Source organism: Lithobates pipiens, unplaced genomic scaffold (genome assembly GCF_037356315.1).
Source record: "Lithobates pipiens isolate NorthernLeopardFrog02 unplaced genomic scaffold, aLitPip1_a1.2 Scaffold_8, whole genome shotgun sequence".
NCBI lineage: Eukaryota > Metazoa > Chordata > Amphibia > Anura > Ranidae > Lithobates > Lithobates pipiens.
In genome coordinates, this window is record NW_027507903.1 from 4,052,723 (window position 1) to 4,070,462 (window position 17,740).

Below are 17,740 nucleotides of genomic sequence, written 5' to 3' on the forward strand. Positions count from 1 at the left end.
CTGGAAGTCGTGTTGCCCCTGTGTGAATGGACTCATTTTTTTTTTAGGGGGCAACCCACTTTAAAAGTCAGCAGCTACAAATACTGCAGCTGCTGACTTTTAATAATTGGACACTTACCTGTCCCAGGGTCCAGCGATGCGGGGGAACGAACTCCCCCCCCGCCCTCGTTTCCCCGCTCCGCTCACAGCACCGGCATTCTGACTGTGGGCACCCGGCTGTGGCTTCACAGCTAGGCAGCCACTGAGCATGCGCGATCGGGGGGGGGGGGGGCGCCGTGATACGCCGCACAGTCATCGGGGACACGTGACAGGTCTCAGATGACTGTGCAGCGCGAGGGGAAGTGATGTCACCAGCCCGGGCATTGAAGAAGGCAGACTACGAGGGACCCCCTAGCAACAGGCATTTAGAGGTGAGTAAAAAAAAAAATTTTCCAATTATTTATTTATTTATTTTTAATGAATTTTGAGCAATTTTTTTTTTTGGGTGACAACACCACTTTAACCACTTCAGCTCCGGACCATTTTGCTGGTTAAAGACCAGACCACTTTTTGCGAATCGGCACTGTGTCGCTTTAACTGACTATTGCGCGGTCGTGCGACGTGGCTCCCAAACAAAATTGACGTCCTTTTTTTCCCACAAATAGAGCTTTCTTTTGGTGGTATTTGATCACCCCTGCGGTTTTTATTTTTTGCGCTATAAACAAAAATAGAGCGACAATTTTGAAAAAAATGCATTATTTTTTACTTTTTGTTATAATAAATATCCCCCAAAAATATTGAAAAAACATTTTTTTCCCTCAGTTTAGGCCGATACGTATTCTTCTACATATTTTTGGTAAAAAAAAAAAATCGCAATAAGCGATTATTGATTGGTTTGCGCAAAAGTTATAGCGTTTACAAAATAGGGGATAGTTTTTATGGCATTTTTATTAATAATTTTTTTTTTTACTAGTAATGGCGGCGATCAGCGATTTTTATTATGACTGCGAGATTATGGGGGACACATCGGACATTTTTGACACATTTTTGGGACCATTGTCATTTATACAGCAATCACTGCTATATAAATGCACTGATTCCTGTGTAAATGACACTGGCAGTGAAGGGGTTAACCAGTGGGTGGGAGTGTAGGGGTTAAGTGTTCCTAGGGGTGTGTTACTAACTGTGGGGGGGTTGGGCTTTCATTTAGTGAACACTGATCTCTGCTCCAATCACATGGAGCAGAGATCAGCGTCACTAGTTGCTAGGCAGAATGGGGGGATGCGGTTTACAACGACATCTCTCCGTTCAGCCGCCCCGTGAGACGATCGCGGGTATGCCCGCGGCGATCGAGTCCGCGGGACATACGACCGGACTCACGGGGGTCTTGACAAATTTAAAGGGACGTACAGGTACGCCCATTTGCCTGCCTGTGCCATTCTGCCGACGTACATCGGCGTGCGCCGGTCGGGAACCGGTTAATTATATTGTTTATTTAATAAAATTTGTATATATTTTTATATCTTGTTGTCTCTAATGATTCGCACCCTTAAAGTCCCATATCTCCTATATGTTTTTGTTTCTATTTAAAAACATACCAAAGCTCAAAAATGCTTTAAAAATTCTGTACAAAAACATTCAAAAAAACACGAATGCCTGAAAAAAAAAAAAAACGCTCAAAAATGTGATGCTCAGCTGTCAAGGCAGCCTTAAAGGGTGGCTACGTTTGTTCTCCATGGTCTCACTGTATGTAGGAATGTAGCCACCCTTTCTTGCTCGTTCCTGAGATGGACCATGGAACTATGGGATATGCATTTAGCATAGAGCAGTGTACACGACCGCACTGCTCATTTCAAATAAAGGAGAGCGAGGGGGGAAAGGAGAGGTTCAGGAGCTCACGGGGATAGAACAACACATTAGGAGACAATTTCCTGAAAAACAGCTCACAGGGCCATTAAGTAGTGGAGGTTTATGGCTTATTTTTGGAGAACAAGGATATTGTTTAGTGTCACTTTTGTAACTCTACAACCGTATCGTGATTGCGGAATCCTTCACACTGCTTGCATGTTCTGCTACCACTATAACTTTGTTATCTCACAACCCTGAAATGTGTAATATATATATATATATATATATATATATATATATATATATATATACACACACTATATCACCTCTCAACCAAGTGATAATCAGAATCTTACATCAATGTCCTGGCAAAAGGTGGAAGCTGATCCATACTGAAGGCGGCACTGATGTCCAACATCATACAGGACTCCCGGAGGAACAGAAGGGAAATTAAGTAACTCCTTACTGGGGGGGTCATCCAAGCAAAGCCCCCAACCTCGGCTGTAAAGGAATAAGCAAAAAATAAATTAAATTTTTTTATTTCACCAATAAATAAACATCCATCAGACCTATCTTGTGCTCACCCCCTGCAGGGGCCCGCATGATTCCACGGGTTCCTCTCCTGAGGGCAGAGGCAGCCAGGCACACAGCAACAGTCACTCTTTCTGGCTGAATGAACAGTCTAGGGTCAGTGATGGCGAAACCTTGGCACCACAGATCAGGGCCATCTTAATGCAAGGGCACTCCTGGGCATGGGGCCCCGCAATAATCTTACATTACATCATATTTGCCAACTGTCTGGGACAGCCTTTCTCAACCTTTTCAACACAGAGGAACCCTTGAAATAGTTCTCCGGTCTCGGGGAAGCCCCTGCTAAAAATGAGAAATCTTCAACTCATGATACATTAGTGTGTTGGTCAGTGGGAAGAATGGTCCTTACACTTGTGGTCATTGGGAAGAATTACCTCCTTATAGATAGTTAAAAAGACCAATGGTGTTGGTGGGAACTTATCTGAGAGGCAGAAATTGCCCAATGCGGAAAGAACCCCTACAACCTCTGGAGGGACCCTAGGGTTTCACGGAACCCTGGTTGAGAATCACTGGTCTGGGACATTCATGCTTTTTACTAAACTGTCCCGAGTTGGCCATGTCCCGAGAAGCGTCCCAGAACCTATACAGTGCCGTCCTGATCCTAATATTGTGCCCTACTGCCCCCTTCTGTACTGTGCCCATCTGCATTCCCCCCCCCCCCCCTGTACTGTGCCCTTTGTGTTGATTAGTCTTTGATTTATGGAATGTTTTCCTTTTGTAAAATGTATTTTATTGAAAGTACTAATGAATCTACGTTTAATTCTATCAACTATTTATTTCTTGAGGTAGGTGCGTAAATTGGGACAAGCTGGTAGGGGCCCCAGTGCATTACTTTGCCCAGGGGCCCATGCTGCTATTAAGAAGGCCCTGCCCCAGATGTTTTGGAAACTACATTTCCCACAATGCTCATGCACTCTGCATTTTAGTTGAGCATCATGGGAAATGTAGTTCCAAAACATCTGGGGTGCCGAAGTTCACCATCACTGGTCTAGGGGTTGCTTTTTTTCTGAGATCTAGTGCTGAATAAACTTAGATAAGGCATGGGGAGCTGTGGGATACTCCACTAACTCTGAACGGCAACGGGAGGACACTCTTCACTTTGGCACGATTCCTTAGGACTGTCCCTTTTTAACGATGGCCCAGAAAAGGGTCTGCACTGAGACACTATCAGAGAAATCCCAGGCCAGGCAAGCACTAGTTCTAATACAACGGTCGCCAGCATCCTGCACTCAGGTCTGAATACTTGGATGCCTCCATTCAGTATCAGGCAGATTTCTCCAGTGAACGCTCCAGACCAGATCCTTAGTCAAACCCCTTGTTTAGTCCCAGAGACTTTCAGCAAACAGGTCCTCCTCAGCTTTAGCATAGCTAAGACCTCGCTGAGCACAGTTGGGCTGCCTAGAAGGGTGGAAGCCCTTCAGGTTGGAAACTTCTCCTCCTGGACAAGAACAGGGCAGCCTCAAATCCCAGACTATTTATGCACCCCTCAGCCACCTTCTGGGCACACTCCTCACAGGGATTGGCTAAGACAACATAAATATTTAGGTTGCTGATTTGCATTTCCGGCCCACTACATTCTGCAACCATCCAGAAGGCAGGGGGAAAACAATCAAACCTGCAACCAGTGGGCCCAGAAAAGCCCAAAGCAGTGGAGCCAGGAGAAGTAAATTTACCTAGATTTCCTTCCTTTAATAAGACTGTGGAAACAACGCTAGTGTTGTGCTAAGTGCAATAGACCAGGGCAACCAATCCGATTCAACATTCCTTATCTTAGAGCAGATATAGCAATGAACAAAATTACATTTTTGGAAAAAAAAAAACATGTTTCATAGTTTGTTATAAAATTTTGTAATTTTTCTTCTTCGTTGATATTCGCTGATGAGGTTGCACTGATGGGCTGCACTGATGAAGCTGCACTGATGGGCACTGATTGGCTGCACTGATGGCCACAGATCAGGGCGACACTGATGGGCACGGATAAGACGGCACTAATGGGCCCTGATCAGGGCCGTCTTTAATATTAATTGGACCCTGAGCAAAACTTTTCTTGCCCCACCCCCCATGCAGTTTGGCTCTCCACCTGCTCTGACGCATACAATAAATAGCAGCTAGACTCTAAATCATTTACTGAATCAGATCAGGCAGCTATTGCGATTGGTTGCCAGAGGTTACAGTGTATCATTACCACTCACTGACTGGTTGCTAGAGGTTACAGCACACATTATGGCTCACTGATTAGTTACTAGAGGTTACAGCACATGATTTCTGCTTGTTGATTGGTTGCTAGAGATTACTGTGGATATGACCTCAGGGGGGCATGATATACATATCAATGCCGCTGCCTGTCGCTATTTACATATGAATGCTGCCTCTATTTACATATGAATGCTGGTAATTGACATGTAAACACAGGGTCTGCAGGTGAGTCATCTGTACACAATAGGGCAGAGCTGGGCAGCATTAGTAGCAGCACTTCACACTGAGATATCAGTGTGACACAGCACAGGACTAAAACCTCAAGGGGCCAGGGAATTTAAACCAGGATAGTTGGCAAATATGAGGCAGCTGCTTTGGGCCCCACAACAATGGCAGGGCCCAGGGCAGCTGCCCCTTTTGCCCTGCCTTAAAAATGGCCCTGACCCTGATGGGTGGCAATGATGAGTGGCACTGATAGATGTCACTGATGGGCACTGGTAGGTGGCACTGGTAGGTGGTACTGATAGGGAGCACTGGTAATGACGCACTGATTAATTTATAGGGGGCACTGTGGGCACTGATAGGTGGCACTGTGGGCACTGATAGGTGGCACTTAGGGCACTGATAGGTGACACTGTGGGCACTGGTAGGTAGCGCTGGTGGGCACTGGTAGGTACCTCCACAATCAGGACCGATGTCCCTCTCGCAGCTGCCAGTGATCTGCTTTTTCTTTCGTGAGGAGGAAAAATAGCCGATTACCGACTCTGTTTACATCACATGATCAGCTGTCATTGGCTGACAGCTGGTCACGTGGTAAGGGGTCGCGATCGACCCCTTACTACGATCTGTGATCAGGCCGAGCCTCATAGACACGCTGATCACAGAGAGCGCTGCGTATGCCCTGCAGGGGGCGCGCAGGCCACTCAAGCACGGGAGGACGTCCGGGGACGCCCTCCCGGCAAATTAAGTCCACGCTGTAACCCGTCTTTCGGCTATAGTGCGGATGGTAAGTGGTTAAAAACAAACATCATCAACAGTATCAACATTTTTATTTTTACAAATGATATGGATATATAATGTAGCACCATCCTGCCTCCATGTTTCATCATGTCGGAATTACATACTAATAAAGAAAAAAATCAATAAAGACAAACTCCATAATGAGATTTTGGTTGGCCACTAGTGGGTTGAATCTTTTTTATTTTTTTTTCTGCCAGAAAGACATGGCAAAGGTGCCACCCTCTCTCTGGTAGTTGGATTCCCCATTTGTTTCCTTCAACCATACCTCCACATTGTGGAGAATCCATTCAGGAAGCATTCATACCATCATCATCTGGCTTTGTAATGGCGGCAGCGATAGAGCTGGGCCGGGTTCTCTGCTGGAGATATCTCATACTGGAGAAGTGCCAACCGGTGCAAAGTTTGGTTGGAGCTGGTAATTCCTTATATTGAAATAAAGAGATACATCCTAACTCAATTTTACATTGAGATCACAAGAATGTACTTCTTCTATTGCTTCTATTTTGTTAATTGAATCTCCAGCTGGAGTATTTATGAAAGTCAATCATTGTGATCTATAGAGGTATGCAGACTGTGATCCATGGGCCAGATGCTGCCCTTTGCCTTCCTTTATCCGGCCCTTGGGGCACTATTCCTCCCACTGATATGAGGTACAGTGTCTTGAAAAAGTATTCATACCCCTTGAAATTTTCCACATTGTGTCACATTACAACCAAAAATATAAATGTCTTTTATTGGGATTTTATCTGCTAGTCCAGCCTTTCTCAACCTTTTCCACACGGAGGAACCCTTGAAATAGTTCTCCAGACTCGGGGGAACCCCCTGCTAAAAATTAAAAATCTACAACCATCAGGTGGGAAGAATGGTCCTTACACTTGTGGTCATTGGGAAGAATTACCTCCTTACAGATAGCTAAAAAGATCAATGATGTCAATGGGAACTTCTATAAATGGCCCAAAGCTGAAGGAACCCCTAGCAACCTCTGGAGGAACCCTGGTTGAGAATCACTGTGCTAGACCAACACAAAGTGGTACATAATTGTGAAGTGGAAGGAAAATGATGAATGTTTTTCAAAAGTTTTTACAAATAAATATGTGAAAAGTGTGGGGGGTACATTTGTATGGCGCCCCCCGGAGTCAATGCTTTGTAGAACCCCCTTTCTCTGCAATTACAGCTGCAAGTCTTTTTGGGGGTGTCTCTACCAGCTTTGCACATCTCGAGAGGACATTTCTGCCCATTCTTCTTCTTTGTAAAATATCTCAAGCTCTGTCAGATTGGATGGAGAGCGTCTGTGAACAGCAATTCTCAGGTCTTGCCACAGATTCTCAATGGGATTTAGGTCTGGACTGTGACTGGGCAATTCTAACACATGAATATACTTTGATCTAAACCAGGGATATGCAATTAGCAGACCTCCAGCTGTTGCAAAACTACAAGTCCCATCATGCCTCTGCCTCTGGGTGTCATGCTTGTGGCTCTCAGAGTCTTGCTATGCCTCATGGGATTTGTAGTTTTGCAACAGCTGGAGGTCCGCTAATTGCATATCCCTGATGTAAACCATTCCATTGTAGCTCTGGCTGGATGTTTCGGGTCGTTGTCCTGCTGGAAGGTGAACCTCCACCCCGGTCTCAAGTCTTTTGTAGACTCTAATGCCCTGTACACACGTTGGACATTCCGACCACAAAATCTGTCAGATTTTTTTCTGACGGATTTTGTCCTAAACTGGTGTTGCATACACACGGTCGGACAAAGTTGTCGGAAAATCAGTTCGTTCGGAACGTGGTGACGTTCCTTCGTTACGACGGGACTACGTTCAGGCTAGAAGCCAATAGCTTTGGTCTCGTAATTTGATCTGAGCATGCGTGGCACTTTGTCCGATCGGAATTCTCTACAAACGATCGGAAAAAGTCTGATATGATTTTTTTCTCTGAAAATTTGAGATCCTGCTCTCAATTTTTTTCTGTTGGAATTTCCTACGGAAAAAGTCAGATGGAGCCCACACACGATCTGATTTTCCGATAATATAATCCGATCGGATCTTTTCCATCGGAATTTCTGACCGTGCTCTCCTTGCCCGGCTCAATCAGTTTAGGTGGACGGCCATGTCTTGGTAGGTTTGCAGTTGTGCCATACTCTTTCCATTTTCGGATGATGGATTGAACAGAGCTCCGTGAGATGTTCAAAGCTTGGGAGATTTTTTTTTTATAACCTAACCCTGCTTTATACTTCTCCACAACTTTATCCCTGATCTGTCTGGTGTGTTCCTTGGCCTTCATGATGCTGTTTGTCCACTAAGGTTCTCTAACAAACCTCTGGGGGCTTCGCAGAACAGCTGTATTTATACTGAGATTAAATTACACACAGGTGGACACTATTTACTAAACAGGTGACTTCTGAAGGCAATAGGTTCTACTAGATGTTAGTTAGGGTTATCAGAGAAAGGGGGGCTGAATGCAAATGCCCCCCCCCCCCCCCCCCCACACACACACACACTTTTCACATATTTATTTGTAAAAAGATATGAAAACATTTATCAGTTTCCTTCCACTTCACAATTATGTTCCACTTTGTGTTTGTCCATCACATAAAATTCCAATTAAACATTTACCTTTTTGGTTGTAACATTAAAGAATGTGAGAATTTTCAAGGGGTAAGGGGTATGAATACTTTTCCAAGGCACTGTACTGTTGCTTCTACTGCCACCAATGATGTGGCTTAATTCCTCCCACTTTAACCATCGACGATAAAACCAGGAGTCTCCAAAATACAGTCAGTGGCACATGCTCAATGTGAACGGATTTAAGGTCGGGTCAACAGTGGCTGCCTATGGTCTCAACGTCTACCCCCAACCCTGCATTGTCCATTGCAGGTTCCCCATACTGTGTTGTCATTAACCCCATCCTTTGGTTTCTAGGACCACTGACCTCTTATCAACCAATGATGTGCTTTCATCACCATTCACAGGAGTATGGAACTTTTTTAAGGGGTAATTCTGATGAGGAATCTGATGTAAGGGGGACCCTGATATATGTATCTGATGAAAGGAGGAATTCTGACAGGGACCCTAAGGGAAGGGGGGGACTCTGATGTAAGGGACACTCTGTTGGGGACCTTGATATAAGGGGAGGCTGATGGGGACCCTACTATAAAGGGGGACTCTGATGTAAGGGGGGGATCTGATGAGGACTGTGATTTTAGGGAGAACTCTGATGGAGGTCCTGATATAAGGGGCAGACACATTCATTTAACTCATTCTCTGACCATTTTCCATATCATGTCTGCAGACTCTAATCACCTCATGTATGATCCCTTCCGTCTCTGCCCATCACTTATATCATGTCCGCAGTCTCTGACCATCTCTTGTATTATGTCTTCAGTCTCTGACCATCCCTTGCATCAAGTGTGCAGTCTCTGTCCATCTCTTGTATCATGGCCGCAGTCTCTGATCATCTCATGTACCATGTCTGTAGACTCTGACCATCTCATGTACTATGTCTGCAGTCTCTGACCATCTCTTTTATTTTGTCTTCAGTCTCTGACCATCACTTGCATCAAGTGTGCAGTCTCTGTCCATCTCTTGTATCATGTCTGCAGTCTCTGACCATCTCCTGTATCATGTCTGCAGTCTCTGACCATCTCCTGTATCATGTCTGCAGTCTCTGACCATCTCCTGTATCATGTCTGCAGTCTCTGACCATTTCCTGTATCATGTCTGCAGTCTCCAACCATCTCTTGTATCATTCCCGCAATCTCTGGCCATCTCTTGTATCATATCTGCAGTCTCTGACCATCTCTTGTATCATGCCCGCAGTCTCTGACCCTCTCTTGTATCATGTCTGCAGTCACTGACCATCTCCTGTATCATGTCTGCAGTCTGTGACCATCTCTTGTATCATGTCTGCAGTCTCTGACCATCTCTTGTATCATGTCTGCAGTCTCTGACCATTTCCTGTATCATGTCTGCAGTCTCTGATCATCTCTTGTATCATGTCTGCAGTCTCTGACCATTTCCTGTATCATGTCTGCAGTCTCTGACCATCTCTTGTATCATGTCTGCAGTCTCTGACCATCTCTTGTATCATGTCTGCAGTCTCTGACCATCTCCTGTATCATGTCTGCAGTCTCTGACCATCGCCTGTATCATGTCTGCAGTCTCTGACCATCTCTTGTATCTATGATGTAACATTTTTACTATAAGGATTCTAGTCCACTTATGCTATGATCAGTAAATGTGATTCGCTATGACGCTGACTCAGCACCACAGAAGGCGTTACTTCGCAGCACTAAAGCCAATCATTATTTCTTATTTAAATTATTTGTTTAATGGTTTAATCATGTCATTATTATTATTATTTTTATTATTATCCTTGCGTAGCCAAAAAAAAAAAATGCATTCTAGTGCCGCGTACACACGATCAAACAATCGGGTGGAAAAGTCTGGCAAACTCAAGTCCGCCGGACAATCCCTCCGTGTGTGGGCTCCGGCGGACTTTTTTGACCCGAAAGTACGGCGGACTTAGAAAGTAGTTTTGCACTCCAATCTTCCCGCCGGACTCGCATTTCGGCGGACAATCCGGCCGTGTGTATGCCAGTCCGCCGTACTTTTGAAATGAATGGACTTTTCCCGCTCGGAGAAAAGTCCGCTCATTCGGGTCTCCAGGTAGGCGGGGCCCGCGAAGGAGACGTCGCTGGCCCCGCCACCTGGTATGGACTTAAAGGGGAACCCCAACACCGAAAAAAATCGGCGTGGGGGTCCCCACGGGTACACATCAGACCCTTGTACGAGCACGCTACCCGGCCGGCCAGGAAAGGGTGGGCGAGCGAGCGCCCCCCCCTCCTGAGCCGTACCAGGCCGCATGCCCTCAACATGGGGGGTGCCTTGGGGAAGGGGGGGGCCGCGCGGCCCCCCCACCCCAAAGCACCTTGACCCCTACCAATTCACCTGTAAAATAAAGTACAAAAAAAAACACAACACACAAGATAAAATAGTTTATTGCACAGCTCCGGGGGTCTTCCGTCTTCGGGGGTCTTCTCGCCGGACTCCTCCGCTATCTTCTTCTAGCTCTTTTGCTAGCGGAGGAGCCTGGCTTTCTTCATCGCCGCCCCCTCTTCTTCCGGCTTCGGGGGTCTTGTCCCCCTCTTCGGTTCTTCTGTCGCCGCCGCCGCCGCCGCCGCCGCCTTCCGTTCTTCTTCTCCTTCTTCTCCTGGAGATGTTAACTCGACGCTCTCTCCGGCCGCAATGCCAGGGACGCGCTGCGCTGCGACTTATATAGGGACAAGGGGTGGGGTCATCCGTTGATGTCACATGGGTTCATGTCACATGGCGACAGTCCCAGCATCCTCTGGGACTGTGACATCGTAAGGGGGCAGGGTCATCGTGTGACATCAACCCATGTGACATCAACCGATGACCCCGCCCCTTGTCCCTATATAAGTCGCCACGCAGCACGTCCCTGGCATTGCGGCCGGAGAGAGTGTTGAGTCAACATCTCCAGGAGAAGAAGAAGAACAGAAGGCGGCGGCGACAGAAGACCGGGCCACCGCCTGTAAAAGAGCTATAAGAAGCGCGGTGGCCCGGCAGAAGAACCGAAGAGGGGGACAAGACCCCCGAAGTCGGAAGAAGAGGGGGGCGGCGAGGAAGAAAGCCGGGCTCCTCTGCTAGCAAAAGAGCTAGAAGAAGATAGCGGAGGAGTCCGGCGAGAAGACCCCCGAAGACGGAAGACCCCCGAAGCTGTGACTATTTTATCTTGTGTGTTGTGTTTTTTTTGTACTTTATTTTACAGGTGAATGGGTAGGGGTACACTGTACCCCATACTCATTCACATAGGGTGGGGGGCTGGTATCCGGGGGCCCCCTTATTAAAGGGGGCTCCCGGATTCCGATAAGCCCCCCGCCCGCAGACCCCGACAACCAACGGCCAGGGTTGTCGGGAAGAGGCCCTTGTCCTCATCAACATGGGGACAAGGTGCTTTGGGGTGGGGGGGCCGCGCGGCCCCCCTTCCCCAAGGCACCCCCATGTTGAGGGCACGCGGCCTGGTACGGCTCAGGAGGGGGGGGCCGCTCGCTCGCCCCCCCTTTAATGGCCGGCCGGGTAGCGTGCTCGTACAAGGGTCTGATGTGGACCTGGGGGGACCCCCACGCCGATTTTTTTCGGCGTTGGGGTTCCCCTTTAAGTCCATACCAGGTGGCGGGGCCAGCGACGTCTCCTTCGCGGGCCCCGCCTACCTGGAGACGCGCTCGAAATGAGCGGACTTTCCTCCGCGTGTGTGGGCGAGTCCATTCATTTCAAAAGTAGGGCGGATAGTACGGCGGACTTGGTACGCCGTATTAGTCCGCTGAAAAAGTGCCGTGTGTGGGCAAGTAGCCCGTTCGGAAAGTCCGACAGACAGTCTGGCGGGAAGTCCGCCAGACTAAGTCCGTCGGATAGTCCGCTACGTGTGTACACGGCATAGGTGTTTGTTATTGCTTTATTAGTAAATAATGAGTTGTGCAAGAAAACAAATACTAAAAACGGAAATGCACAATGTAATCGGCTTTAGTGAATTATAGAACAAACTGCAAATAAAAGGGACAAAAGAAGATGATAAATAAGCAAATGTAAAATTTCAAAATTAAATTTAACGCTGTGGCGTGCACGAAATTATTTTTTTTTTTTAGCTATTTCATCCCTAATCCCTATAAAAGGAATGGCCCCCGGAGCGTTGATCTGCGGGGCGATCGTTAATATCCCCAGCCGTTCTTCACAGTTATCTCTGATGTGATGTGGCAGGAAGTGGCCGATTCTCATGTTTGTGTTTGGAAACTTTAGAGGAAGTGAGTAGGGGGGGGGGGAGTCGGGGTGAGAGGGTGGTGAGTGTCCTGCCGGTTTTGGGGGTGGGGGGGGTGCGTAGGCTGATCACCAAAGATTTACATTTTTGTAAATAGAGGCGATAAAATTAGAAAACGTTTCGCTGACAAAACAGAGAAAATGAGCTGAATTGTATTTCATTCACAGCTGGGAAATGTAACTTTATAGGGAAGCCGTAATACAACACAGAGCGGAATAAAGACTTAGCAGTTGCAAATGTTCGAATTGATCGTAAATGTTCTAATTGATCGTTTACCAGTTAAAGATTAATATTTATACACGATTGAGACGAGAGATCTGCAGACTGCTAGAGCGGAAACCTTTCTACATACATATGGTTTATTGCATTTAAAGTGGAACTAAACTCTCTTTTTTAGATTTGTAGTTTACAAGTTAAAAACTGTTTTGTTTTTTTTTGCTATAAAATCACTTAGAAACCCCCCCAAAATCATACTTTTTTTTTCTAACGGCCTCGAGAATAAAATAGCGGTCATTGCAATACTTTCTGTCACACCATATTTGCGCAGCGGTCTTACAAGCGGACTTTTTTGGGAAAAAAAACACTTTTTTGAATTAAAAAAATAAGACAACAGCAACCTTAGCCCAATTTTTTTTTTTTTATATAGTGAAAGATAATGTTACATCGAGTAAATTGATACCCAACATGTCACACTTCAAAAATTGCGCCCCGCTCGTGGAATGGCGACAAACGGTTTCCCCTTAAAAATCTCCATCAGCGGCGTTTAAAAAAAATTCTACTGGTTGCATGTTTTGAGATACAGAGGCAGTCTAAGACTAGAATTATTGCTCTCGCTCTACCGATCGCGGCGATACCTCACTTGTGTGGTTTGAACGCCGTTTTCATATGCGGGTACTGCTCACGTATGCGTTTGCTTCTGCGCGCGAGTTCGGCGGGACGGGGCGCGTTTAAAAAAAAACAAAAACATTCCTTGTAATAGAAAAAAAGCATGACAGGACCTCTTAAATATGAGATCTGGGGGGGTCAAAAAGACCTCACATCTCATATTTACATTAAAATGCAATAAAAATAAATAAATAAATAAATGAAAAAAACTGTCATGTAAAAAAATTATTTAAAAAAAATGTCCCTTTAAGAGCTGTGGGCAGAAGTGATGTTTTAATGTCGCTTCCGCCCATCAATTGTATGTATTGTTATTGTGTATATATATATATATATATATATATATATATATATATATATATATATATAATATATATATATATATATATATATATATATATATATATAGTATTTACACTAATATGCAATAAAAAAAAGTCCCTTTAAGAGCTATGGGCAGAAATTACGTTATGACGTCGCTTCCACCCTGCCATGGTATGGAGACGGGTGGGGGCCATCTTCCCCTCACTCCTCTCCATACCCAGCAAGGAAGAAGATCCGATCGGCGGAGGGCACCAGAGAGTGGCAGGAGGGTCGATAAAAGTGATCTTGCGGCGAATCCACCACAGAGACCACTATTATCGCCAGCCGAAGAAGAGGATAGGGGGGGGGGGGGGGGTTATGGTAGCTAGCTGCTGCCATAACAACGATATTCCACTTCAAAGTTAGGACGTATATCGGCGTGCGGTGGTCTGGAGTGGTTAATGTGATGGGGGAGGGGGCTTCTGATGTGAAGGGGAACTCTGACGGGAACCCTGATAAGGGTACGTAAGGGGGGCTATGAAGTGATGGGGGGCTTCTGATGTGAAAGGGGGAACTCTGACGGGAACCCTGATAAAGGTGCGTAAGGGGGCTATGAAGTGATAGGGGGCTTCTAATGTGAAGGGGGCTTCTGATGTGAAGGGGGAACTCTGACGGGAACCCTAAGGGTAGGTAAGGGGGCTATGAAGTGATAGGGGGCTTCTGATGTGAAGGGGGGCTTCTGATGTGAAGGGGAACTCTGACGGGAACCCTGATAAGGCTACGTAAGGGGCTATGAAGTGATAGGGGGCTTCTGATGTGAAGGTGGAACTCTGACGGGAACCCTGATAAGGGTACGTAAGGGGGGCTATGAAGTGAGGGGGGGCTTCTGATGTGGAAGGGGGAACTATGACGGGAACCCTGATAATGGTACGTAAGGGGGGCTATGAAGTGATAGGGGGCTTCTGATGTGAAAAGGGGAACTCTGACGGGAACCCTGATAAGGATATGTAAGGGGGGCTATGAAGTGATAGCGGGCTTCTGATGTGAAAGGGGGAACTCTGGCGGGAACCCTGATAAGGGTACATAAGGGGGGCTATGAAGTGATGGGGGGCTTCTGATGTGAAAGAGGGAACTCTGACGGGAACCCTGATAAGGGTACGTAAGGGGGGGCTATGAAGTGATAGGGGCTTCTGATGTGAAAGGGGGAACTCTGACGGGAAACCTGATAAGGGTACATTAGGCGGGCTATGAAGTAATAGGGGGCTTCTGATGTGAAAGAGGGAACTCTGACGGGAACCCTGATAAGGGTACGTAAGGGGGGCTATGAAGTGAGGGGGGGCTTCTGATGTGAAGGGGGGAACTATGACGGGAACCCTGATAATGGTACGTAAGGGGGGCTATGAAGTGATAGGGGGCTTCTGATGTGAAAAGGGGAACTCTGATGGGAACCCTGATAAGGATATGTAAGGGGGCTATGAAGTGATAGCGGGCTTCTGATGTGAAAGGGGGAACTCTGGCGGGAACCCTGATAAGGGTACATAAGGGGGGCTATGAAGTCAGGGGAGGCTTCTGATGTGAAAGAGGGAACTCTGACGGGAACCTGATAAGGGTACATTAGGCGGGCTATGAAGTAATAGGGGGCTTCTGATGTGAAAGGGGGAACTCTGACGGGAACCCTGATAAGGTACATAAGGGGGCTATGAAGTGATAGGGGGCTTCTGATGTGAAAAGGGGAACTCTGACGGGAACCCTGATAAGGGTACATAAGGGGGGCTATGAAGTGATCGGGGGCTTCTGACGTGAAAGTGGGAACTCTGACGGGAACCCTGATAAGGATATGTAAGGAGGGCTATGAAGTGATAGGGGGCTTCTGATGTGAAAGGGGGAACTCTGGCGGGAACCCTGATAAGGGTACATAAGGGGGCTATGAAGTGAGGGGAGGCTTCTGATGTGAAAGAGGGAGCTCTGACGGGATCCCTGATAAGGGTATGTAAGGGGGCTATGAAGTGGTAGGGGGCTTCTGATGTGAAGGGGAACTTTGACGGGAACCCTGATAAGGGTAGGTAAGGGGGGCTATGAAGTGATAGGGGGCTTCTGATGTGAAAGGGGGACACTAATGTGAAGGGGGAACTCTAATGTGATGGGAAGGCTTCTGGTATAAAATGCATTTCTCATAGTCTGTTGATTCATTCATTTAATCTGTATTCATTCATTTATTAGAGAGACCCCCGATCAGTAATATGTAACACACGCAGACCCATTGAAGGCGAATTCCACCGTTACGCCGGTGAGCAGTTCTAGTCAATGTTAGGCACACAGACGTGCCAATGTCACCTATCGGTCCCATGACAAGGTCAGTGCATCAGCATTGATAGGTGAAGCCAATCACGCAGTGCAGAATAATTGTTTAGTGACCGTCACACAGAGAAGCGTGGAGAATATTGGAAATGAAGGGCATGTATTGAGCACATACTTTACGTTATGATTTCAGTCTTTTTTTATGTGACTTTCATATTTCTGCACACTTGCCGTCACATATTTTTGTTATTGTGTAAAATGTTGAGATTTCCCTCTAGAAGTAGATCGGCTATTTTATTAACTGCCTAAAGCAGCTCTGACCCAGCAGACAGCGGCGTAGCTAACAAGAGGCTGAACGTGCCCCGAGGACGGAGCGCTCCCCGGTATGGACACTCCAGATTCAGTGCAGCTCCCTCCATGTGAGAGATTCATATACCTGTTTCCAGGGCCAGGACTGGGGGGGGGGGGGGGGGGCTGCTGCCCCGGGCACAGTGTCTTATGTGTTGGAGGAGAACATAGAGTATATGCAACCAAGCTCCATGCAACTATCAGACAGGCAGAAGCAGCGCTGTAGTGCTGGTATCATAGATCCCAGCTGCAGTTGCCAATCATGGGTGCCCACATTAGAGCGAAGGTGGGGGGGGGGGGGCAGTATTTCCTGTGCAGTATGGCTTCTTCACCTGGAGAACTGGGTGACCTTGTTCTGGCACAGCCCGTTCCTGACATTAATCGGCCATTTGTCATGCGGAGATTGTAAAGGGTGTCAATGACATCCTTTAAGAAATTCCCCAGAGTGCCTCGGTTCTGAATTAAAAAAAATGTATTTCTTCACAATGCCTATAGACACAGAGGTGAATGGGGGCTTGATTATCGGCATATAAATGGTAGTGAAAGCCATGGGAGGCTATCAGCTGACCCAGGGAGGACAAGTAGATCGAGAATAGTAGAGGTCCAAGGACAGAACCTTGAGGGACCCCAACGGAAAGTGGAGTTGGAGAAGAGGAAGTGGAGTTGTAAGTGACACTGAAGGTGCGGTGAGGTAGGTAAGATTTGAACCAACAGAGAGTGCAGCCATGGAGACCAAGCAAATTGAGTTTTTGTGGAGGAGGGGTGGTCGACCGTATCAAAGGCAGCAGAAAGGTCCAAGAGTAAGAGTACAGAATAATGACCATTGGTTTTGGCTATTAGTAAGTTGTTTGTAAGTTTTAGGAGAGCAGTTTCTGTGGAGTGCTGGGGGCGAAAATCCAGACTGAAGGGGACCAAGAAGGTTATTCTCAATGAGGTGGTCGCTCAGTCGGTTGTAGACTAAATGTTCAAGGAGTTTGGAGGCAAAAGGGAGTAAAGAGATGGGAGATATATATACATATATATTGTATTTACACCATAATTCCCCAGAGTGCCTCGGTTCTGAATTAAAAAAAAAATAATTTCTTCACAATGCTTATAGATACAGAGGTGAATGGGGGCTTGATTAAAAGTGTTTTAATTGATTGATTGGAATATTTAAAATGCTTTATTGTGTAGGATCTGGACGCAGCTGCACTTTAACTACAGTAGATACAAATATTTATATAATATATAAATTATATACACATATATATATATATATATATATATATATATATATATATATATAATATATATATATATATATATATATATATATATATATATATAATATATTTTTTTTTTTTTTTTTAATTTTATTTTTCTTTTTTTTTATTTTACCTGTTCTTTAATGGTGTCACTTTTTATTCCCAATGACATTTAGACAAATGGGGTACATTCCCATGACA

General features: G+C 46.1%; 1 protein-coding gene across 1 annotated transcript in view; it reads right to left on the reverse strand.

Moving 5' to 3' along the window:
* ADAMTS7 (ADAM metallopeptidase with thrombospondin type 1 motif 7) overlaps positions 1–17,740 on the reverse strand; it is a 240,528-nt gene that overhangs the window by 134,727 nt on the left and 88,061 nt on the right. The window contains exon 9 of the mRNA XM_077472765.1: positions 2,184–2,328. Coding sequence (XP_077328891.1) covers positions 2,184–2,328 — 145 coding nt within the window. The remainder of the gene's footprint in view (positions 1–2,183; positions 2,329–17,740) is intronic.